The sequence below is a fragment of the Octopus bimaculoides genome, chromosome 10, assembly GCF_046866305.1.
Source record: "Octopus bimaculoides isolate indiv1 chromosome 10, ASM4686630v1, whole genome shotgun sequence".
Lineage (NCBI taxonomy): Eukaryota > Metazoa > Mollusca > Cephalopoda > Octopoda > Octopodidae > Octopus > Octopus bimaculoides.
In genome coordinates this window covers 86,858,108-86,883,107 of record NC_142937.1, presented here as the reverse complement: position 1 = coordinate 86,883,107, position 25,000 = coordinate 86,858,108, and the positions used below count along the sequence as shown (strand labels likewise).

The 25,000-nt window shown below is 37.1% G+C and overlaps 1 protein-coding gene and 1 long non-coding RNA gene across 15 annotated transcripts in view; one reads left to right on the top strand and one right to left on the bottom strand.

Annotated features, from left to right (window-relative positions):
• The window catches only part of LOC106884266 (uncharacterized), a 275,565-nt gene that overhangs the window by 96,857 nt on the left and 153,708 nt on the right, over positions 1-25,000 (top strand). For all 14 annotated transcript variants that reach the window (XM_089358952.1, XM_089358949.1, XM_089358953.1 and 11 more), the window contains 4 exons: positions 4,061-4,676; positions 6,354-6,575; positions 7,845-7,969; positions 19,258-19,350. In XM_089358952.1, the coding sequence (XP_089215078.1) occupies positions 4,555-4,676; positions 6,354-6,575; positions 7,845-7,969; positions 19,258-19,350 (562 nt within the window). In that variant the 5' untranslated portion in view covers positions 4,061-4,554. The remainder of the gene's footprint in view (positions 1-4,060; positions 4,677-6,353; positions 6,576-7,844; positions 7,970-19,257; positions 19,351-25,000) is intronic.
• LOC149133801 (uncharacterized) overlaps positions 6,184-25,000 on the bottom strand; it is a 26,142-nt gene continuing 7,325 nt past the window's right edge. The window contains exons 2-3 of the long non-coding RNA XR_016243479.1: positions 7,510-7,576; positions 6,184-6,276 (exon numbers count right to left, since the gene is read on the bottom strand). This is a non-coding gene — a long non-coding RNA (uncharacterized LOC149133801). The remainder of the gene's footprint in view (positions 6,277-7,509; positions 7,577-25,000) is intronic.

Genomic DNA, 25,000 nt, shown 5'->3' with positions numbered 1-25,000 from the left:
ATAATTCTTCCTTCAATTTTTATACCGTTCCATCCTTATCTTTCTAATCACAATTCTTCAACCACTGCTTCCCTCATACCCTATCACTTTGAATTTGATATAAAATATATTTTTCCTCGCTTTTCAATACTTAGAAAACTCGTGTGTTCAAACAGCTTATCACATTCTTTGGTATAAATTCCATCAATTCAACCAAATACATCGTTCAAATGACTAGCACGTATAGAACGAAACATAGGGCCATCTGTTACGAATCACATTTATTTTAAAGTAATCTAGCGTAATATGATTTAATGATATAATATATCAATGCATAATATATATATACGCATATAGACACAGTTTCAGTATGTATGTATACATACACATATGTACGTGTATGGTCAAATGCGTCGTGATCAACTTTCAGGCTCAATAAATATCAAACCCATGCTGCTGTAATCTTATCCCCCTCCTGATGCAATGCAGCGTGTTGAAAAGCTCAGATTTCTTTTAAAGATTTTAAACTAGTGCAATTTTATCACTTACTAATTGTTTGGATAATCAGCCCATTATATCATATTTGTGAGACCCTAGCATTCATACATATAATACGCAGAACGATGCCCCAAAGTATTTCTATTCAGCCATATTTCTGATATCAATAATCATATCTCTACATTCCCCCTATTCCACCGACTGTCTGTCTGTCTGTCTGTCTGTCTCTCTCTCTCTCTCGGCGCAGGCGTGGTTGTGTGGTAAGAAGCTTGCTTCCCACCACCTGGATTCGAGTTCAGTCCCATTGCGTGGCATCTTAGCCAAATGTCTTTCACTATAACATTGGACCGACCCAAGCCTTGTGAGTGGATTTGGTAGACGGCAACTATAAGAAGACTGTTGTATATATATATATATATATATATATATATATATATATATATATATATATATATATATATATATATATATATGCAATTATTTATGTGTGTGTGGTCTGTGTTTGTCTCCCCGCCATCGCTTGTCAACTGACGCTGGTATGTTTATGTCCCCGTAACTTAGCGGTTCGGCAAAAGAGACGATGGAATAAGTCCTGGGGGGCGATTTCTTCGACTAAAATCCTTCAAGGTGGTGCTCCAGCATGGCTACAATCAAATGACTGAAACAATTAAAAGAATAATGAATATATATATGTGTGTATATATATATATATATATATATATATATATATATATATATATATATATATATATACTGATTTCATCAAAGTCTTACTGCGTAAGCAGAATATGTTTCCCTGAAGAGATCGAGAAAGATCGAAATATGCCCTTTAGTTGGCTTTAAATATCAAATCCATTCCCAGTTGCATCAACTTAGTTTTCTAAAAAATTAGATTAGCTGATTAAGTTACTTGGTTTCTAATATTAAATATATCCAAGGGGAAGTTTTGTTTATTAATTGCGTGGAAAACCTGAATTAGTCGAACTTTTTCTATTCATTTATGGATGTATGTATGTGCGTGTATCTATACATATAAGCGTGCGTGTATATGTGCACATGTACATATATGTATGTATGTATCATTTTATATACACCATATGTATTGCAGTGTATATATATATATATATATATATATATATATCTTAACTTCTACTGAATATTCAGTTCAGACAGAGTAGTGTAAATCTAACAGAAATACATTAACTTTCTAAAATGGTAAAACATTTTAGAAATTCAATTTTGCTTGAATAAACAAGAAACCATAAGTACCGAGAATTAAACAGAATTTGGTTGATACTTACATATGATGTTTGTAAAATAATTTTGAAAATACCATCGTATATCTCCTCATCATTTAAGAAACAAACATCATATAAATGTAACCAAACATATTTTGTTTGTTTCTCGTAACTTCTTGCTCATTCAAGCAACATTTAATATTTTACCATTTGACATCCAAGTTTTAATGTGCTTCATTCAGATTTAAGCAGCTTGAAGTAAAATCTTAATTCCCCAATGAAAAATCACTTGAAATATACGCAGCTCTTTATGGATAAAATGGAAAAGCTATCATACTTTTCATATTGATTTCAAATCTTGGTACAAGGCTAGAAATTTTATCGTATTTTTCATATAAAAAAAAATCGAGCGAAACCAAAATTTATGCTGAAGTAAAACCATGCAAACCATGTACCATGTAAACCAACGAACAATTGTATGCGCGCGTGCAAACACACATGCAGACGGACAAACACGTATGCACGCGCGCTCACAGTTCCAAGGTTCTTTGTCGGGTCTGCTGTGATGTGTGGATTGCTTATTACACGTTAGAATGTAACTACAGAAACCCATGCACACATATTCAAACGCACTCGCAGACTGACACCACTAGGTGGGTGAATCAAAGAAAGAACCTATGCGTGTACGATCGACCAGTTAAAAATAGCAGCTAAATTACCCACTTATCCCTCCACAAAGATGAGACGGTCATGGTTGTAACTCCTTTGGGTATAAACCTACTCGCTCAAGACTGACAACAACAACTTTGTGGATATTTTGAGAGTGGGGGAGTGACCGATATTTGCGATTCTTTACTTTTAACGGGAGCCGAAACTATCAAATTCTCTGGAATAATTGTTGTCGACTCACACAACTCATGTCTGGTTTCCTTAGTTTTCAAAATTTTATTCGCTTCATAATCAGTCAGTGTTAAGTCGTATCAGAGTCTTTCGGGCAGTCTTAGCTCTTTTCGTCAGACGGTTTTAAGACATCTTAGATTCCTTATGTATTAACCCTTTTAATCAGACAAATTTTAAGACGTCAGGAAATTTTTGCAATCAGTGTCAACTGCTGAGAAGGTAATTACTTTTAGATTTTCTATTTTCATTGTCCCAAAATATTTGTCTTAATCATTGTCATTAGTAATGATGAATAAAACATTCCTAAACATTTAACAATTTGTTTTACATTTTATTTCAGTGCTTAGAGAGAAAAAAAAATCACAACTTTCATGATCGTCTGCCTTTCTATGTCATCAGGTTCATGTCTGACTTTCACGATAAAGAAAGACTTTCTGTTGCTTCTTAAGTTTTCCGTTTCTGTCTGCAATTCACAAAGCATCTGTCTTTTCTTTTCCCTTTTCTGCCTGCACAATAAACACCTGAACACTTGTTTAAATAACTAGAAGGAAAGAAAAAAAGCACCTTTAGGTGAATAGTCTAAGACAAATGCTTCTTTCAACAGATTACGTATGCGTGCAGTGTGTGAATGTTTGTGTGTGTGCATTTAGACGATAGATAGATAGATAGATAGATAGATAGATAGATAGATAGATAGATAGATAGATATACATACATGCCTTTAACGAAGAAATCGCTCCCAGTATTCCTAGTAGTTATTTTATCGGTCTCTTTTGCCGAACAGCTAATTTACGGGGACGTAAACACACCAACCTCGGTTGCCAAGCGATGGTGCGGGGACACACACTCACACACACACACACGTGTGTATATATATATATATATATATATATATATATATATATATATATATACAGGGAGAATTCAGAAAACAAAACAAAAGACGAAGACAGGTGGTGTGTCAGTTTCCGTCTACCAAATACACTCACAAGGCTTTGGTTGGCCCGAGGCTACAGTAGAAGGCACTTACCCAAGGTGCCACGCAGTGGGACTGAATCCGGAACCTTGTGGTTGGGAAGCAAGCTTCTGCCACGATGTTAATTATATTAACAGTTGACGATTTACTCTGAGTTTCTCCCTAGATTGAAAGCAGAATGTCGACTTTTTGATATAAACACACACACACACACACGCGCGCGCGCGCGCGCACACACGCATACCTAATACGTAAACCCATAAATATGCGTGTGTGCGTGCGCGATTACGGTTATGTTTGTATTTGTGTAGGCATATATTTAAGTTATATTCTTTCTCTTATGTCTTGCCTATGTGTATTTAAGATAAAAATAAAAAAAACATAGTGAATATATTTAGACTGTTGTTATGAGAAAAAGATCAGTTATCTAATATTATCATATCACCATTCTCTCTGTTTCTCTTTGCAGATTACTTTAATACATTTTGTATCGGCATTCCCTGCTCTGGAAGCTTATAATCTGAACATTTTTACTCATTACGCATTCGCCCTCTCTTCAAGTTTTACCCTGCCTTGAATCAAATTGGATAAAACTCAGCAAAAATGTACAAGCCTCTAAGACATTGACTCACTTCGAAATTCTTTGGAACAGACTTCTCATCTAGAAGCTAATTCCATTCCAATATTGTCCAACCGAGCTACAGAGATGTCACAAAGTATGGTTTCCATATACGTTCTGATAATGAGAAGGGGAACGCGACAAACTCTTGAGACATGAAGTAACCACAATTATTTCTTGGGCGATTTTTATTTTTTTATTTCAGTTTCAGAAAAGAAAAAAAAACACAGAATAAATAAAAAGTTGGTGGGGGTAAAATAAAATACAGATGCAAATATTTCCTTTCCATTAGTTGGTAATGAATTCAGGTGTAACTGTTGAAGATATATTGTACAAAGACAACCATGAAGGGCGAAGGGAGTCCGGGGGCTATCTATACGGAACTTACGGATGATGAACGGGAGAAGATCCTTGAAGTGATACAACGAGATTTCGCACTTCGGGAAAATGAAAAGAAACGGCTCAAGTAAGGATCCTATCTACTCTTCTACTTTTCCATGGTACTCAAACCCCCAACTCTCTCTGCTCGCGTATTCTCTCTCTCTCGTCCTATCTATCTATCTATCTATCTATCTATCTATCTATCTATCTATCTATCTATCTATCTTTTCTGTTCGTGTTTTTCTTCATGTATTTTAATTCTTATATATATATATATATATATATATATATATATATATATATATATATATATATATATATATATATATATATATATATATTCTCTTTCCCTTTCTCTCCCACCATTATCTCTTTGTTACTCCCTTTTCTCTTCCCCTTCCCTCTCTTGGCTTGTTCACATCTCTATTTCTATTATCTCCTCTTCCTCTCACTTTTCCACCTTCTCTGACTTTCTCCCCCCCCCTCTCTCTCCCTCTCCTCTCTCTCCCTCTCTCTCTCTCTCTTTCTCTCGCTATATATATATATATATATATATATATATATATATATATATATATATATATATCAGTGCGCATCTTTTATTTCTCTTCTTTCCCACCACTGCCTCTTTCATTTTGCTCTCCGCTCTCATGTCCTTACTTTCTCTCTGTATAGCAATATAACTAATCTCTTCATTCTTCTGTAATCCAATCTTTCACTTATCTTCCAATTATTTTTTTGCAATTTGTAGTTGAATGATTCAAACATCAGTTTCAGCACAACTACGTCTTGTTGTTGTTGTCACTTTTGTCATTGTCATTTTTGTAATTTAGACTCAAGACACCAGTGATATAGTAGACCAACGATCAAAAGTGCGCCAGCCGCAAATATCCTATCTTTTTGTATATGAAAAACTATATTATCTCAAGCAATGTTAAATCTCTGAACGAGGTATTAACAGTAACTGCACGATAAAGTGAAGTATATTTGCCACTTAAATGTGGCTGACCCCGAGGGGTGGATGTTACTGTTGCTTTTAGCCCCAGGAGGACATCTCCTCCAGCTGGCTATCGACACACTTTTGTGTCCTTTTAAAGATAATATTTAATGGATTTCGATGGATTTGAAAGGTGTTAGCTGCTATTTTGCAAATTGATCAAACACATAGAAGTTCTCTTTTATTCAATGATTATGTTATCATTACATCAATATAAACAGTGAAAGCTATGTTTCGATGATGAGGTCAGAATAGGAAGGAACATAAAGAGATGTGACTAAATAACTCTACGGCTCTACTAATTCAGTTACTCCACCACTCTCAATGTGTTTAGTTTCATCAACAATTATGGACAGCGATTTGGCAGAATCAGTAGAGTGCCAAACAAAATAACTTGGTTACTACTCACGTTTTAAGTACAAGTCCTATCGAGGTCGACCTGACCTTTCATTTTCGATAAGGAATAGAGATGGGTCGATAAAATAAGTAACGATAACGTTCTGTTTAATAATCAATCGGTAGAACTCCTTTCCTATGAATTTGTAGACTTCCGCCAACAAGAGAATTCAATAACTTATCCTTTTTCAGTCTCAAATTTCTATTCGTTTATCGTGTTTGATTAAGTCGTACATTGACCGACATTAATCCAAATCGATTATCCGGATCTTTCTTACTTTACAAATTTCCACTGCAATAACAACAACAGTAATAAAATGATTTAATGCTTGAATAAATAAAACCTACTCTTCTTTCTTCTGTTTCCAGACAAATAGAAGAAGGAGTTACCAACCAAGAACAGCAGAAGAAAGTACTTTGTCAGAAAAAGAATTTCAACGATAATTTTTGTCCATCTTGCTGTCGAGCGTTTGGTTACATTTTCAACCGGAAGCAGATATGTTTGCTGTGCCAGTCAAGTGTATGCAAGTCCTGTAGCCATTATAGTTATTATTACAGCCGATACATTTGCCACGTCTGCGTGAAGAAAAAGTAAGTGATATGGCGTGCTTCTTGCATTGCCAATAATACATCTCTTCATTATACGGACTCAACAAAATGACTAGCGCTCTCGGTGTGCCAAGCTAACACTCATAACTCGTCAAAACTCCATGCATGTCTTTTTTTTCTCTCTTCTATATTAATAAAAGCGAAAATTCTCTCTGTCCTTCTGGGACCCTTGTACTTCAGTCTACACTTGCTCTGCATAGACATAGACATTTTTGGAATCAGATAAATGACATTCGCTTCGTTAATCTTACGACGAGGTAAGAACTTTGGGACAAATTGGCCAACAGCTGGAATTCAACTTGGGACTGGAACAATAGGATTAGGGCATTACAGAATTAATTCTCATCTGTCCTTAACCTCTGATCAAACACCACCGGGGCATATAGTCATTATAGACGTATTATTGTCATGCTGTTTTAGCTCTCTTTAGTTTTGGGCTGCAGTTCCAGGTAGCCCAGCGCAAGAACTAGCTGAAAAGTTTGCTCGGAGTGCAGCTTTTAAGCTAGTAAGTAATGAATTTTAATGTATGGAATGAAATATGCGACAATGTGTCGCATATTTCAAGTTGCTTATTACCGCCCTTGAGTTATATAGTTCGGCATGTGTGTGTTTGTGCATGTTTGTGTGTGTATCTGTGTTTGTCCCCCCCCCCCCCACCATCGCTTGACAATTGAGGTTCGTGTGTTTACGTCCCCGTAACTTAGCGGTTCGGCAAAACAGACTGATGGAATAAGTAGTAGGCTTACAAAGAATAAGTCCTGAGGTCGATTTGTTCGACTAAAGGCGGTGCTCCAGCATGACCGCAGTCAAATGACTTGAACAAATAAAAGAATATAAAAGAATAATGTATGAATAAATAAATAAATAAATAAAATAGAATGCAAAATTTAGACATCAGGCTTTTCCTCTAAATTACCTTTCAGTGATTCATTTTTAACTTTTTCCAATTATCTGTTGCTGTTTGTTCTTTTTTCTTTCTCCAACTAAGAAGGAAATTTCAATACAATGCAGTAAAATAAACGCTCTAACACAAATATTGTTTCTAGCAAGGTAACAAATTAAATCAACACTACACCTGTATCGAGGAACGTTAAACATTATTAAACAATGATTAAATGAACCAGACGCGTAGGGAAGCAACTCAGTTTTTCCTTTTCTTTCTTTCTTTAATAATTTGATACCCTACCATTCCAGTTAATTATTGCACGAGAAAATTAACATCTAATTATTTTCTTATTTTTTATACTTTAGTGAACTCCGTTCTATGTCTTTGGATTGGTTCTATTCCAAAGTAAGCAAGCGGTTCAGAAGTTTCGGCAGTGCTAAAGTGGTGCGAGCCCTTTACAAAAAGAAGGCGGTATTACAGAAACATGTTTGTACGTATACATATGCATATACATATTGTTTATATATATATATATATGTGTGTGTGCGTGTGTGTGTGTGTGTGTGTGTGTGTGTGTGTGTGTGTGTGTGTGTGTGTGTGTGTGTGTTTTCCGAAATGTACAGTATTTTATGTCCATTACAGCCGATCTTACCAATCGGTTTCGCGCTCGAGATTCAACGGAGTGTTAGGTAACAATCTGATTATGTAACTCTACGCTCATCAGAGGTAGAAGGCTATGAAATGAAATGTGGTGACTGCTCTTTTTATATATATATATATATATATATATATCTGTTTCAATAAAACCAAAAACTATGACTAAAATGTTATTGCGAGGAAATATATTTAACTTTATTTTCCAATACTTTAGGAATTCTTTAATCAGAAAGGGAAGTTACGGATCTGATTTCGACCCACTCTATTTTCTCATGTATGATACGAAACACTTTAAACAAAACATTAGAGCACGGGTTACTGAGTAGCATTGTATTTGAGTGTAATTTCTACATATATACATATGAATGTGCGTGCATGAAGTTTGAGTGCATACGATTTCTACAAGAGAGAAAGGAGGAGGAGGAGGATGACAAGAAGAAGAAGAAGAAAAATCAACCCCAGTATCGGACTGGTACTTCATTCATGGGTTCTAAAAGGGATGAAAAGCAAAGTTGACCTCGGTGAGATTTGAACCCTGATAGCTGGAACAAATACCGTAAAGCATTCTATCGAACAACCATACAACACTGACAACTCAACGACACACACACACACACACACACACACACACACAAACACACACACACACACACACATGAATAATAGTAATTACTTATGATATGTGGAGGCGCAATGGCCCAGTGGTTAAGGCAACGGACTCACAGTCGTAAGATCGCGGTTTTGATTCCCAGACCGGACGTTGTGTGTTTATTGAGCGAACACACCTAACGCTCCACAAGGTTCCGGCAGGGGGGGGGGGAACCCTGCTGTACTCTTTCACTACAACTTTCTCTCCCTCTTTCTTCCTGTCTCTGTTGTGCCTGTAATACAAAGGGTCAGCCTTGTCACACTGTGTCACGCTGAATCTCCCTGAGAACTACGTGAAGGGTACACGTGTCTGTGGAGTTCTCAGCCACTTGTCCGTTAATTTCACGAGCAGGCTGTTCCATTAGTCGGATCAACTGGAACCTTCGTCGTCTTCGTAACCGACGGAGTGCCACGACTTATGATGTAGACTTGGATATAAGTATACAGTAAAAAAGAATTGCATAAGACAATAATAAAACTGTCTAATTAATTAAATTATTTGATTACTTAATACCATATTCAAGCTTACTCTACATTATTATTAGAGGTTATAAAATTTGGCAAGAGAAAGATTACGATTTCGATTAAACTGGCTCTCATTTACCAATTGTGTTACAAAGACAATTCCTCCCCCTCCTCCTCCTCCACTTCCTCTTCCTTTACCTCCTCTCCCTCTTCCTCATCTCCCTCCCTCCCTCCTCCCCTCTTCCTCCTCCCCTCTTCCTCCTCCCCTCTTCCTCCTCCCCTCTTCCTCCTCCCCTCTTCCTCCTCCCCTCTTCCTCCTCCCCTCTTCCTCCTCCCCTCTTCCTCCTCCCCTCTTCCTCCTCCTCCTCTCTTCCTCTCTCTCCTCCTCTTCCTCCCTTTCCTTCTCCTCTTCCTCATCTCCCTCCCTCCTCCCCTCTCTCCTCCTCTTCCTACCCTCCCCCCTCCATTGTAATATTTTAATATCATCATCCTCAACATTGTAATACACTCGTACCATTTACCCTTGTCGTCATCAGCAAACATTTTCCCCACCCATCTTCCTGTTCTCTAACATCATCTTCTCTTTGCCGTCTCCCCGGAGAGTGCTACATTTAATGGCTAATCTGTTTCTATGGCAACACAAGGAGCGAAGAAGCTCTTGTTTCCTATTTCTGTTATATAATATCGATTTCAAATTATTTTGGCACAACGACAATAATTTCGGAGGAGGGGGGAAGTCGATTACATCGACCCCCGGTGATCAACTGGTACTCCTTTGATCGACCCCCTCTTACGTCCTTAAAGGACAAAAGGCTACGTCAACCTCGGCGGAATTTGAACTCAGAACGCAAAGACGGACGAAATGTTGTTAAACATATTGTTTTCTACTCAAGCACAAGGCCTGAAATTTAGCGGGAGGGAACCAGTAGATAAGATCAACGCTAGTACGCAACTGGTACTTAATTTATCGGCCCCGAAATGATGAAAGGCAAAGTCGACCTCGGCGGAATTTGACCTCAGAACGTAAAGACGGACGAAATACCGCTAAGCATTTCGCCCGGTGTGCTAACGTTTCTGCCAGCTCGCCGTCTTCATTTTCATTATATATACTAGCTGTCCCCGTGCCGTCTAAAATGACGGTTAATTGTAGTATTTTATATATAAATATGGTTGGTAAATCAAATTAATACACTTGTCAGTGTTATCTAGTGGTTGTCTTTTGAGATGTTACATCGACCATCGTTTGTCACTGAAAGAACGCTGGTTCAAACATACAAACGTTCACATACTTCTCTTGTACACGCACACGCTTGACAACTAATTTTGATTTGTTTACGTTCCCACAAGAAACAGATAGGATAAGTACTAGGCATAGCAAAAAATATTAAGTAGCAAGTCGATTCATTCAACTAAAAAATTCATCAAGATGGAGGCCCAGTGTGGCTGCAGTCTAATGACTGAAAGAGGTAAAAGAATAGAAGAATAGTGTATATGTGTCAGTGAGCGAATATATGGATGTACGTATGAATGAAGGAATGTGTGTGTGCACTTGCGCGCGCGCGTTAATGAATTGTAGCAAACGATTGTTGACCAAGGTACATAACTCTTGTCCTTATGTCTATATTGCCAATTATTTCCCTTTGATTCATATCCTATTGACATTAGATATTAGCTGTCTGGAGAATTTAAATTCTACTTTATTGTTTTCTACTCTAGGCACAAGGCCCGAAATTTTTGGATAGGGGGCCAGTCGATTAGATCGACCTCAGTACGCAACTGGCACTTAATTTATTGATCCCAAAAGGATGAAAAAGAAAGTCGACCTCAGAGGAAAATTGAACTCAGAATGTAAAGACAGACGAATTACCGCTAAGCATTTCGCCCGGAATGCTAACGTTTCTGCCAGCTCGCCGCCTTAATATATTCTTTTCTACTCTAGACACAAGTCCCAAAATTTTGGAGGGAAGGGGCCAGTCGAATAGACCGATCTCAGTATGCAACTGGTACTTAAGTTATCCAACCTGAAAGGCAAAGTCGACCTCGGCATAATTTGAACTCAGACTGTGAAGACAGACGAAATACCACTAAGCATTTCACCCGGCACGCTAACGTTTCTGCCAGCTCGTCGCTGGATACATGTGTGTGTGTGTGTGTGGATATATATGTGTGTGTGGGGGGATATGTTTCTGTCTCAATAGGCATCATAATCTTTCTAAGTTATCCCCAACAGCCAAAGAACTTGTGGCTGGTGGTAAGAAACTTGCTACCCAACCACATGGTTCCGGATTCAGTCCCACTGTGTGGCACCTTGGGCAAGTATCTTTTACGATAACCTCGGGCCAGCCAAAGCCTTGTGAGTGAATTTAGTACATAGAAACTGAAAGAAGCACGTCGTGTGTGTGTGTGTGTGTATGTATATATATATATATATATATATATATATATATATATATATATGTATATATAATATATGAATGTCTGTGTGTGCGTGTGTATTTGTGTTTGTGTCTGTGTATGTCCCCCACACCAGCATTTGACAACCGATGGTGGTGTGTTTACGTTCCCGTAACTTTGCAGTTCAGCAAAATCAATTGATAGAATAGGTTCTAAGCTTACAAATAATAAGTCTTGGAGTCGATTTTTTCGATTAAAACCGTTTAAGGTGCTGCTCCAGCATGGCCACAGTCAAATGACCGAAACAACTAAAAGAATAAAAGTATGTACTAAAGGAGTTGAACACACACACATACAAACACACACACACACACACGAACGTAAGACGCACGCGCGTGCACACACACACACACACACCGCACACACGCACGCACACACACACACGTTCCTCATACATTTAAGGGAGTCAAGATATTGAAAGAGCCTGCATGTAGTCACTCAATCTCCCTCAAATCAAACCATACCATCTTCGGAACAGACAGGTACACAATGCCTGAAATTAAAACAGGATGGTCATGGCTGGAGTACCTTTGATCATTTGATCATAGCTCTGATTAACCAAGCCTGATCTGTCACCATAACAACTTACTGAAATGTCTTCCAACCCATCTACTGAAATGTCCCTTATTTCTTTTATCACAAAGCCCCCTGTTTGTGCTTGTGAATGTATTGAATGCTTTTCACTGGTTGACCTCTATGACCTTTTCTTCTCTCTATAATCCATTTCTTGCCTCACCCTTATTTTAGTTGTTGTTGTTGTTGTTGCTGTTATTATTATTATTATTATTATTATTATTATTATTATTATTATTATTATTATTATTATTATTATGTTTCCCTTTCATTTCTCCTGGCACCCAGCCACACCTTATCATATTTTCCCACATCCTTTACATATTTCTACGTACATATGGATACACACACACACACACACACACACAAGTATATACTAGCGTGCATGTATGTCCATGTACATAAACAAATATTTGTTCATGTACACAGACATATTTATATGTATGTATCGATATATGTGTGTGTGCATGTAACTTCCTGTTTTTTTTATATTAATGGCTTTTAAGGCGAAGAGCTGGCAGGAAGGTTAGCACGCCGGGTAAAATACTTATCAGCATTTCATCCGTCTTTGCGTTCTGAGTTCAAATTCTGCCGAGGTCGACTTTGCCTTTCATCTTTCCGAGGTCAATAAATTAAATACCAGTTGTGTACTGGAGTTGATCTAATCAACTGCCCCCCCTCCCCAAAAGATTTCAGGCCTTGTTCCTAGAGTAGAAAAAAATATTTGTGTGTGTAGCATAGTGGATTGGCAGAATTCTTAGAGATTGTAACAAAATGCCTTGCAGGTTTCTAATTCTCACTTTTTATAGTTTTGAGTTCAAATCCAGCTGATGCTAATTTTTCATGCTCGTGCCATGTGTGCTGGTGCCACATAAAAAGCACTGGTGACGGTATCATGTAAAAAGCACCAAGTACACTCTGTCAAATGATTGGCATTAGGAAGAGCATCCAGCCATAGAAACCAAGCCAAATCAGACAGTTGGAGTCTGGATAGCTCCCTGTCAAACCATCCGACCCATGCCAGCATGGAAAATGGAACCCTGGTGTGGCTCCTGGCCTTGCCAGTTCCTCCCAAGCCATCCCGTGCCAGCATGGAAAACAGATATTAAATGCTGATGATGATTCTTTACCTTGTTTCAGTCATTTCACTGTGGCCATGCTGGAGCACCGCCTTAAGTCGAGCAAATCGACCCCAGGGCTTATTCTTTGTAAGCCTAGTACTTATTCTATCGGTCTCTTGTTAACCCAACAGAAACCAGTTTGAACTAGATTGCTGCAAAGTCAGCCGTTAATATTCTCCTTGCTCTGCCCTTCAGACACCCTTCCTATCGAAAAAAGGAAGAGAGAAAGAAAGAAAGAAAGAAAGAAAGAAGCAAACAAACAGAGAGAGAGAGAGAGAGCGAAAGCAAGAAAGAAAGAAAGAAAGAAAGAGATAATGAGAAAGAAAGAATGAAACAACAAACACAGAGAGAGAGAGAGAGAAAGAAAGAAAGAAAGAAAGAAAGAAAGAAAGAAAGAAAGAGAGAAAGAAAGAAAAAAGCAAACAAACAGAGAGAGAGAGAGAGAGAGAGAGAGAGAGCGAAAGCAAGAAAGAGAGAAAGAAAGAGAGAATGAGAAAGAAAGAATGAAACAACAAACAGAGAGAGAAAGAAAGAAAGAAAGAAAGAAAGAAAGAAAGAAAAGAAATACAGCAAAGCACTGTGACCAGAAGTTTTGTTCTACTATTATTCCACTAACGAAGAAAACCTTTCTATTATATTCCTCTAATTAACAAAAGATGTTAATTACTCATTGTCTTCAAATTTCGATTGTGATCATACCGACCAGCCTGTTGTTGAAACATAAAACAACTTGGCCTATTTTAGCACCACATCAAAGGCAAACCTATTTGTCCGCTTGTTTGGCTGCTTCATATTTTCTGCAATCCAAATATGTGGTGGGACACTGGATATTTTTACACAAACCTTTCACAGTTAACTCATTCTTTTTTTCTTCTTTTTTCTTCTTTTTTCTTTGTCAACGTTTGGTGAGTTTCCTGTTTCGTTTCATCATTGTCATCATCATCATCATCATTTTAATTTCCACTTTTCCCTGTTCCCATGGATTGGACAGAATTCATTGAGACAGATTTTTCTATAGCCAGATGCCTTTCTGTCACCAAGTGAGGTAATATTCCTCCACCCCCTTGTTCAGACGTATTTTTATGGTCAGATGTGTGGAAATAAACGACACTGCTTGTATGTCAGTGACGCTTGTTTACAACTACCATGCAACGACAAGACAAGGAGAAAAAATAAAGAATGTGTAGTGGCTAGCGATCTATCATGGCGATCTTCACAGTTTGACTGGGATGGAAACTGGCATCTTTTGAGACGAGCCCACTGAATTGGAATGGTTTTCTCAGATCATCTTCCTCACCATTCCACTGAGTACCACACTTACCATTTTGACTGTATGAGCTACAGAGTGTTTGCCTGACTTACAGTAATATATTTCTGAATAAACAATTAATTAAATATATAAAATCATTATTTGTAACGAGTAGAATTAAGAATAAATATGCAAATATTTGCAATTAATTAAGTATAAATTTCTTTATTAATATTCTATTTCTATAACATCTATTCTATATTCAACACCTATTAATTGGACAACAGGTAAGATTACTTCTGAGAATCCATTTTTGAATAATTCTAATCAAAAATTATGTTTTTCAGTGGTTTTCTTATGACTAAATGTGTTGGAAGAGATTGAGTGTGTCTGGGAGAGAGGAAGAAAGGGGGGAGGGAGATGAAAAGAGGGGGAGAGAGTGGTGAGAGAGGGGAGAAAGGAAGAGAGGGGAAGAGAGAGGAAGAGAGGGGGAGAGAGAGAAAGAGAGAAGAAGAGAAAAGAAGAGAGGAAGAGAGAAGAAGAGAGGAAGAGAGAAGAAGAGAGGAAGAGAGAGGGTGGAGAGATGGAGAGCAGTGGAAGAGAAAAGACTGGTTTATTGGAGTGAAAGGGTAACAAAATAATGAATTTGTGGACAAAATGGAAGATAAAACTGGTTTCTAAAACTGGGGGAAATGGGTAGGTTGGTGGTGGTAGTGGGAATTAGGTAGTCCTGTTTCAATCTATATGGACATGACAAAATAGTTGTTACCAATAAAGATGATGATGATGATGATGATGATGACAATGGTATGACAATGATAAAATCATAAAAACAGATATTGAAATCATGGAACTTACAATAGATTTGTGATGACGGTAATCGCAACGGTGATAAGAATTATTATCATTATTACTATTATTATTATTATTCATTTTTATTATTACTGCTGTTATTGTTATTACTGTTGTTGTTGTTATTGTTGTTCTTCTTCTTTTTGTTACATTGTTTTTATTGTTATCAAATGTTTACACAAATGTTTTTTTTTATGCAAAACCCTTTGTATATAATCTTGTGTTGTCCTTTAGTGTTTTGGTTTATATCAGCCCTTGTGGCCAATAAAAGAATTAACTATTATTATTATTGGAGTGGTTGGCATTAGGAAGGGCATCCAGCTGTAGAAACTCTGCCAAACCAGATTGGAGCCTGGTGTAGCCATCCAGTTTCACCAGTCCTCAGTCAAATCGTCCAACCCATACTAGCATGGAAGGCAGACGTTAAACGATGATTATTATTATCATTATCATTATTATTATTATCATCATATTATTATTATTATTATCATCATGTTATTATTATTATTATTATTATTATTATTATTATTATTATTATCATATCCTTATTATTATTATTATTATTATTATTGTTATCATATCATTATTATTATTATCATATCATTATCATTATTATTATTATTATTATTATTATTATTTATGCAGTGAGCTGGCAGAATCGTTAACACACGAGTCAAAATGCTTAGCAGCATTTCATCTGCTTCCACATAAGGGTCAGCAATATTTCTACACACAGACATCCAAGACTCCATCCAAAGAAGGGCCACTTGATTGAGTGGCATAAAATCACTCACAAATACCCCCCCCCCCCCCATATATGCTGTCCCCTCTTTCTACCTTTTGCACCATTACTAAAACAGCCTCTGCTTCTGAGAACTGACCTGTCTCGTGCCACCTCCATTCAGTCCCTTCACACTCGCTCATTTCCCCGTCCTCCCATCACTCTTGTTGTGACCAAAACCCCATCAGACTTCGCACTGACCATATGCTCAGACTTTCCTTTCCAGAACGTCATCTCCCTGGTGTCTCCTCCCAGTGCATGTCTTTCCCGCAGGCATCTGCTCGCAGCAGCTGCGTAGGCAGAATGTTAATGACATCAAACTTAGAGAACTTGCAAGGACCTTAGGTGCTGCCCCCCTTTTACAGATCTAACAAGTAAAAAAAAAAGGGAAGAAAAAAAATGACGTGAAATATCTGAGGAAGCATATAATGATTATGATGATGATGATGATAATCATAATAGTAACGATGATGATGATGATGATGATGATGATGATGACCTATAGTCCTTTCTACAATAGGCACAAAGACTGAAATTTGGAGGAGGGGAACTAGTTGATCACATCGACCTCAGTGTGTAACTGATACTTGATTTATCGACCCCCAAAAGGATGAAAGGCAAAGTTGACCTCAGTGGAATTTGAACTCAGAACGTAAAGCCAGCAGAACGTTAAGCAGTTTGTCCGGCACACTAACGACTACGCCAATATGCCACCCTAATGATGATTTATAATAGCAGTGATGATGATGATGACAGTGATGACGATGATGACGATGACGACGATGATGATGATGATGATGATGACAGCGACGATGATAATGATGATGATCATGATGATAGCAATTTATAAATTCAGTGATAATGATGATGACGGCAAAAGATTTAATAGAAATGATAATGAACATGACTATTGCAAAAGCAATGATAATGATAATGAAGGGAGGAGGAGGAGGAGGAGGAGGAAGAGGAAGAGGAGGAGGAAAGACTTTTATAATAGAATGATAATGACTATGAATGTAATAAAGGCAACGATAATGATGATAATAAAACTAGTTAAGATAGAAAAGATGATGATGATGATGGTGGTGATGGTGGTGATGATGATGATGATGATGATGAGACTAGTTAAAATAGAAATGATGACGATGATGACGATGATACTAGTTATATATTATAATAGCAATGATAATGAAGATAGTGACTGCTACGAAAATAGTGATGTTGATGAAGATTAAAGTATCAGAACTATCCACAATAGGGGGTGGTGGGGGTGATGCTGATGACAATGATGCTGCTGACGATGATGATGATAAGACAACTTCGGTTTAATCCCAAATATCTAAAACCATGTTCAATCTTAAAAGCTTTCTCTAATTACTAATACATTCCAAAGAGGTATATATCTCATTAAGAAAGAATTAAGGAAAAAAAAAAATGCTGTTTTAGTTATTATTATTTTTACTAACATCATCATCATCATCGTTGTCATTATTGTTGTTGTTGCTACACATATATGGTATGGAGGTCTGTCTTAAGTCTACAGAATCATTAATCTGCAGATTATCTCCGTATCATGACAATATAAGCTACCGGTAACATTGGTGCATGACATTATTTTCTGACTTCTCATGCAGCTATCTATTTATAGCTGTATATGGATTTGGATATGGTGGGGCCACAGTTGGAATTTGCATCACCAGTCTGGAACCCCTATCTTGCTCAGGACCTCCTGGAAACTGTTCAGAGAAGTGCAGCCGAATGAATACCTGCGTGCGGCTCATGCACTCATCTCCATACACTTTCTGCAACTTTGTGCAGGCCTCTGAGCAGGTATCACCATGACAACTTTCTCTGTCATGGTCAATGTGACAATCACACACTACACATCTTCCTTCCAAGCACTGCTGTAAACAGCAGAAGTGAGTTAGAACATTAAAACTTAGTGCACATGCTCATCAAAGTTCAAGGTCAATTTTTACCAAGCAGCTTCACTTTGTGTGCTTTAGCTCTGTTACTATGGCAACAGTATGTATACTTATTGATCAAACCTCGTGTGTGTGTATATATATATATATATATATATATATATATATATATATTATCTAAAACCAAAGTGCCAAGTAAAAAGCATTGGTGTGGGTGATGGTACCATGTAAAAAGTACCCAGTACACTCTGTGGAGTGGTTGGCATTAGGAAGGGCATCTAGCCATAGGAACCAAGCCAAAACAGATGCCAGAACCTTGTGTGGCCCCTATACTTGCCAGTTCCTGTCAAGTCATCCAACCCATGCCAGCATGGAACATGGACGTTAAATGTTGATGATGATGATAATGATGATGATGTGAGTGTGTGTAAGGGGTTGGCTTTGAGAGTTGCATTTCCTCGCGTTCAGTAAAAATGTGTTTTTTATGGTAGTCTGACCTTAGAGTCCCTCATGGCGTGAGGCATTATTGTATAGTAATGCCCTTATATAAATAATATATATATATATATATATATATATATATTACAAATTTCAGGAACTTGAGTAATAATAAAATAAAATGATAAAAATAAAGGAAAGTTCCTTTAGATCAAGGGTTCTCAACCATTTCTTTATCTATGGACCCCTTTAATTACTATTTTACTCAGGTGGACCCCATAGCCATATGATGTTTAAAACTAGTTTTGTAAAAACTTCTTCCAAAATCCCTATTTTGTTTTTCGCACATTCACTTGTTTAGGTTGAACAATGTAAAATGTTAGAAAATGAAACCCAGCCATTTTTTGCAACACATACATGTAAATCAAAATTTTTTTAGGGGTCTTTAAAATACTATTGTGGAACTCTATTTGCTATTTTGTTACATGGAACCCCCGAAAAATCTTATATAGACCCCAGTTGAGGACCACTGCTTTAGATGAACCATTTATAATAAATCTTCGTTAGAACATCAAAGTGTAGCTTTTTATATCTGTTTTCTTTCTCACTTCACAGCTGACAGTGAGTTACACTCTTACCCCCAGTTACTCGGTGATCGCAACCCCTATGACTTTGATGAACATCAAAATCATGATTTGGAAAATTCAGGTAAGTCAAGTTTTATTATAAACTCCAGAAAGAAAAGAAAGAAAAAAAAAACAGCAACAGCGAAAAAAAGTAACACAGGTGTTATCTGGAAAATTAAGCAATTATCATTTCTTCTGAATATAGATTTAATATGTTCTAAAAATATGCAAGGAGTGGCTGTGTGGTAAGTAGCTTGCTTCCCAACCACATGGTTCTGGGTTCAGTCCCACTGTGTAGCACCTTAGGCAAGTGTCTTCTACTATAGCCTCAGGCCCACCAAAGCCTTGTGAGTGGAATTGGTAGACAGAAACTGAAAGAAGTTTGATGCATATATATATATGTGTGTGTGTGTGTGTGTGTGTGTGTGTGTGTGTGTGTGTGTGTGTGTGTGTGTGTGTTTGTGTGTTTGTGTTTGTCCCTCCACCATCGCTTGACAACCGATGATGGTGTGTTTACACCCCCGTAACGTAGCAGTTCAGCAAAAGACTGATAGAATAAGTACTAAGCTTCCAAAGAATAAGTCCTGGGGTCGATTTGTTCGACTAAAGGCGGTGCTCCAGCATGGCCGCAGTCAAATAATGTGGAGGTGGTGGTGATTTACAGTAAGAGGTTAATCCTTCAGCTGTGTATTCCATACCCTGCTTCTACCTTGACACAGGCATCTGGAAAACTATACACCCTTGTTTGTCTATAGACCATAATAGGCTATACAATAACAATCAAACAAACAAAAGACAAACATTGTCATTTGTTAAATAGTTTTTTTTTCTTGATTATTTTGTTTTTATTGTTGTTGTTGATGTTGTTCATTTTTTAAAATCAAGGCAACATCTGTTGTTCTAAATTCCATTTGATGTCACCTCAGCCTGTTAAATACACATAAACCAAAGAAAAACAATACATTTATATGCATACATATAATTATATACGCATACACTCACCCAATCACATAGAAATATTGTGCAATGGAAGGCGGAACGGATTACTTTTATGAAAAAGCAAAAAAAAAAAAATTTTTTAATACTTGAATTTTTTGCTTTCACAACTTTGCTACTGTACTGTACATATTCAATGTCAGTTCCATTAATTTAACTTTAGCAATAGTGAAAGGCTACCACAACCCTCTATATACAGACTGCATGTAGATTTAATAGCTATTCATATAATTACAGTGAGGGAAAGCATGAGGCTGAAATGGGTGTTAGAATTATGGGTGCTGGTACAGAAATGGTCCAGATACAGCATTCATTTCTCAAAAAGAGAGTGGTTGGTAAAGAAGTCAGACCTGTTATCTTCAGTTTGGTTTCCATGTCTGTTCTTACCGATGGTCATGAACATCAGGTAATAATTGAAAGGGTGTGATCATGAATATTAGCAGGCAAAATGGGGTTCTGCCGAAAGATTTTTAGAGGAACATTATTCGACAGGGTGCATAACTTGGAGATCAGGGAGTATTTTCAGATCAAACTGTTACTTCTCTGTTCTGAAAGGTCACAGTTCTAGTACTACAGACATGTGGTTAGAATGCTGCAGGAAAGATTGCAGGATAGATTTTTCAAGCTGGGCCAACCAACAGGAGACCTTGGGGTAGACCACAAGTGAAATGGTTGGATAAAATTCATAGTCTCAGTTGGACACTCTAGGAAATCCAACAAGGAAGTTTAATCATAGTTACTTATGACAGGACCCTATGGAGAAGTTGTCTAAGAACTTTACTCCCATGACTTTACCAGGAACAGTGGGAGGTGAAAATGGATTGATGGACATAATGGGCATTTGTAATTATGATCGATGAAATACTAGAAAAATAAACTTTGTGTATAATAAGCGTTTACTTTTCTTTTGTATTACCATGAAAAAAAAAGAAGGAAAGCTTAGTCAAATTTATTATAATTGCTATGTAAAATGCATTGAAAATATTCATAAATTCCAAGCAAAGCTAAACAAATTCAATTATGGACTTTACCAGTGTATGTTGTGAAATCACACCTGTTGTAAAGTTAACATTGTTGAAACCATGCGATAATACTTTCTTTGAAAGAAAATTACATATGATACAAGAATAAATATGGTATTGATTTTTTATCCAGATAAACAACTACATGTTTAACATTACAGAATTTTTCAAAACAATCACAGATTATCAAATGTGCCATCCATCCGATAACATACGCTTACAGACAAACATATACAACATTCAATTTCTCACCTCATTACGTTATTTTTTTCTGTAATATTGCAATACCTTTGAAGTATCTCAGAATAAATCATGTTTTATGAATGGCTTTAACATAACATATCTGCAGTTAATATGAATCAATTATACCATACTTTATTTTATTCATTTATTTTATTACTTAATGTGATTTTCTTTTTGTCTTTGTTACCTGAATATTTCTATCAATTGTTTTCTGTTTCGTTCCTCACGTTTTGTACAAAGAATGGGGACATGAAACTCAGAGTCAGCTTCTGCTGTCATAAACATATTTTAACACTCTACGGGAAGGAGACTATTAAAATATTCAGCATCTCTGTCATCTCATTTACTCAAGTGTTTACACAAGTGTATGTATATGTATTTGTGTATGTGTGCATGTATATCTATACATACATGTTTATTTATTGTATCCATGGGTATGTTTGTTAGTGGTATTTGTATGCAGGTATGGTGTGTGGGTATATATATATATATATATATATATATATATATATATATATATATATATATATATGCGAGTAAAAATAAATACAAAAAAGGGGGGTTTTTTGTATGATTGTGTATCATCGTTTAACGTCCGCTTTCCATGCTAGCATGGGTTGGACGATTTGACTGAGGACTGGTGAAACCGGATGGCAACACCAGGCTCCAGTCTGATTTGGCAGAGTTTCTACAGCTGGATGCCCTTCCTAACGCCAACCACTCAGAGAGTGTGTATAGAGGAATATATTATTATTTTGTTTAAAAGAGTTCCAACACTGTCTGTTTTTTATGTTTTATTTATATTCCTGCAGAACCAATGTGGGGTATAGAATATGGAATATACAATATATAATATAAAATAAAATAAAATAAAAATGGATGGCACCATGAAATAAAGTATTGAATGTAGATGAAATATTGAGTGTTCAATATAAAGGATCAAATATATAAATATAAATATATAAAGGCGACTCGAGTTTCAGGGCTATTTCCCTTCGTCATGGCCGGTATGACAGACTTTAACAGACTATATATATATATATATATATATATATATATATATATATATATGAAAGAATGAGTAGAGATGGCTTTTTTGAGAGGATAATTTTTATTTCAATCTTAATAGTAATGTTTACAGTGAGTTACTCTGATATGAATTTCAAGCTTCACGTAGCTGTTATCAAACTGAAAAATGTATGTTTTACTGGTGCAGCAAACGCAATTTTCAGTTTGAAAATGGCAATAAGAAGCTTGAGACTCATATCAGAGTAACTCACAGTAAACATTATTATTAAGATTAAAATAAAATTATCCCCTCTAAAAGCCATCTTCACTCATTCTTTCAAATATATATAATATTGTAGCATGAAATTTCTCTTTATTATTCTACTATATATATATATATATATATATATATATATATATATATATATATATTATCATCATCAGCATCATTTAATGTCTGCTTTCCATGCTAGCATGGGTTGGACGATTTGACTGGGGACTGGCGAAGTGGATGGCTACACCAGGCTCCAATCTGATTTGGCAGAGTTTCTACAGCTGGATGCCCTTCCTAACACCAACCACTCCGAGAGTGTAGTGGGTGCTTTTTACATGCCACCGGCATGAGGGCCAGTCAGGCGGTACTGGCAACGGCCACGCTCAAATGGTGTTTTCTAATGTTCGTGCCACACATTAGCTTACCCTCTCCATCAAATCAACGTTGTCTGAACAGAGGCACTGTGTGCCACAATGTCAGATGTCAAAGTGATCACAGAGCAACATAAGATGAAGTGTTTTGCTCAAGAACACAACACACCACCCTGCCCAGGAACTGAAATCACAATCACCAGATCGTGAGTGCAACACCCTAACCACTAGGCCATGCACCTTAACTATATATATATATATATGTGTGTGTGTGTGTGTGTGCGTGTGTGTGTATAACTGAACAAAAGTATAGACAGGCTGCTGTTGAGACCCCCTTCGGTCATGACTGACCAGAGGATTTGCACCTAGAAAGTTACCCTCCCAAGCACAAGTCCGGGCAAGGTTGTTTTATGGAAGACCAGCAGTCACCCATGCATACTGGTCTCCCCTCTCCATGCCACCATTGTTATCCAAGGGAAAGGCAAAGGGGCCGATACAGCTTGGCACCTGTGACGTCGCAACTCATTTCTACAGCTGAGTGAACTGGAGCAACGTGAAATAAAGTGTCTTGCTCAAGAACACAATATACAGCACGGTCCGCGATTCAAACTCACAATCTCATGATCGTAAGCTCGACGCTCTAACTACTGAGCCATACACCTTCACAATATAGACAGGCAGAAAACAGGTATTGAGTCAGATAATGACATTTCGATATTAATACAACATATTGAGAAAAACAAATGCATAAAGAAGCATATATATAACAGGAGGTCAGTGAAAGTCTCGACTGTGAAAGGGTCTTAATAGTTGCAATGGGTGAATACACACGATTTCGTCTTTGCATTGATATTCTGCAATTATTGATAATTCTTCCATAATTCATTAAGCAGATGGTCATTAGGAGTAAAACTGACAGACTGCTCTCTCTCCCACCTCTCTCTCTCTGTCTGTCTTTCTGTCTATTTTTCCTAATTAAAAATAATTATCATTAACTGTTTTCCTTTATGTAATATTCTACTATATGTTTTTGATGTCCTAATTGAATTTGAATTTAAAATAGGGCAGGCTGAGTGCCAGGTAGAGAAGAACAAAGGATGAGGAAAAGAAGGGAAGGAGAAAGTTATGAAATGCCAAGCAAGGGAACAGTTTGGTGATGAGGAGGTGATGTTGGAAAAGTAAGGCAGGGGTGAAGGTGTTGATGTTGGAAAAGTAAGAGGGTCCAGGGGGTGATGGTGAGGGTGGTGGGGTTGTAAAAATAAGGTGGGTGATAGTGGGGAGTTTGAGATGACAGCGGTTGGTGTGTGTAGGATGATGTTTAAGAAGTACGGGAGTCAAGCCTTCCCTTTTCTTCTACGCATATATACACAAAATAATACTTAAGTGCATAACATACATGTGTGTAAATGGTTTGCTACACACACATACACACACACATGCACAAGAAAGAAATAAACAGAGTTATTGTTTGATGTTCGGTTAATTAGCTGTATATTGATGAAAAATTTAATGAACAGAAATGTTGTACAAGGTTTGTCTGTATCAATAAGACTAGCAAGGACCACTCTCACTTTCTCTGTTTCTGTTTTACCGATGCCAGCATGACCCAGCTGGTTAAGTTCGCTCTTAGAGAAAGAGAGAAGGCAGGAGCGATACAAGGGGAGAGGAAAATAGAGAGAAAAGCAGAAAGAGAGAGTGAGAGAGAGAAACAAGGGGAAAGTGAGAAAGAAGCATATGCACAAATAAAGAGGAAGAGAGTGGCGGGAGGTGGAGAGATAGACAGACTGGGAAAAGGAGACAGAGGCAAACAGACAAGGC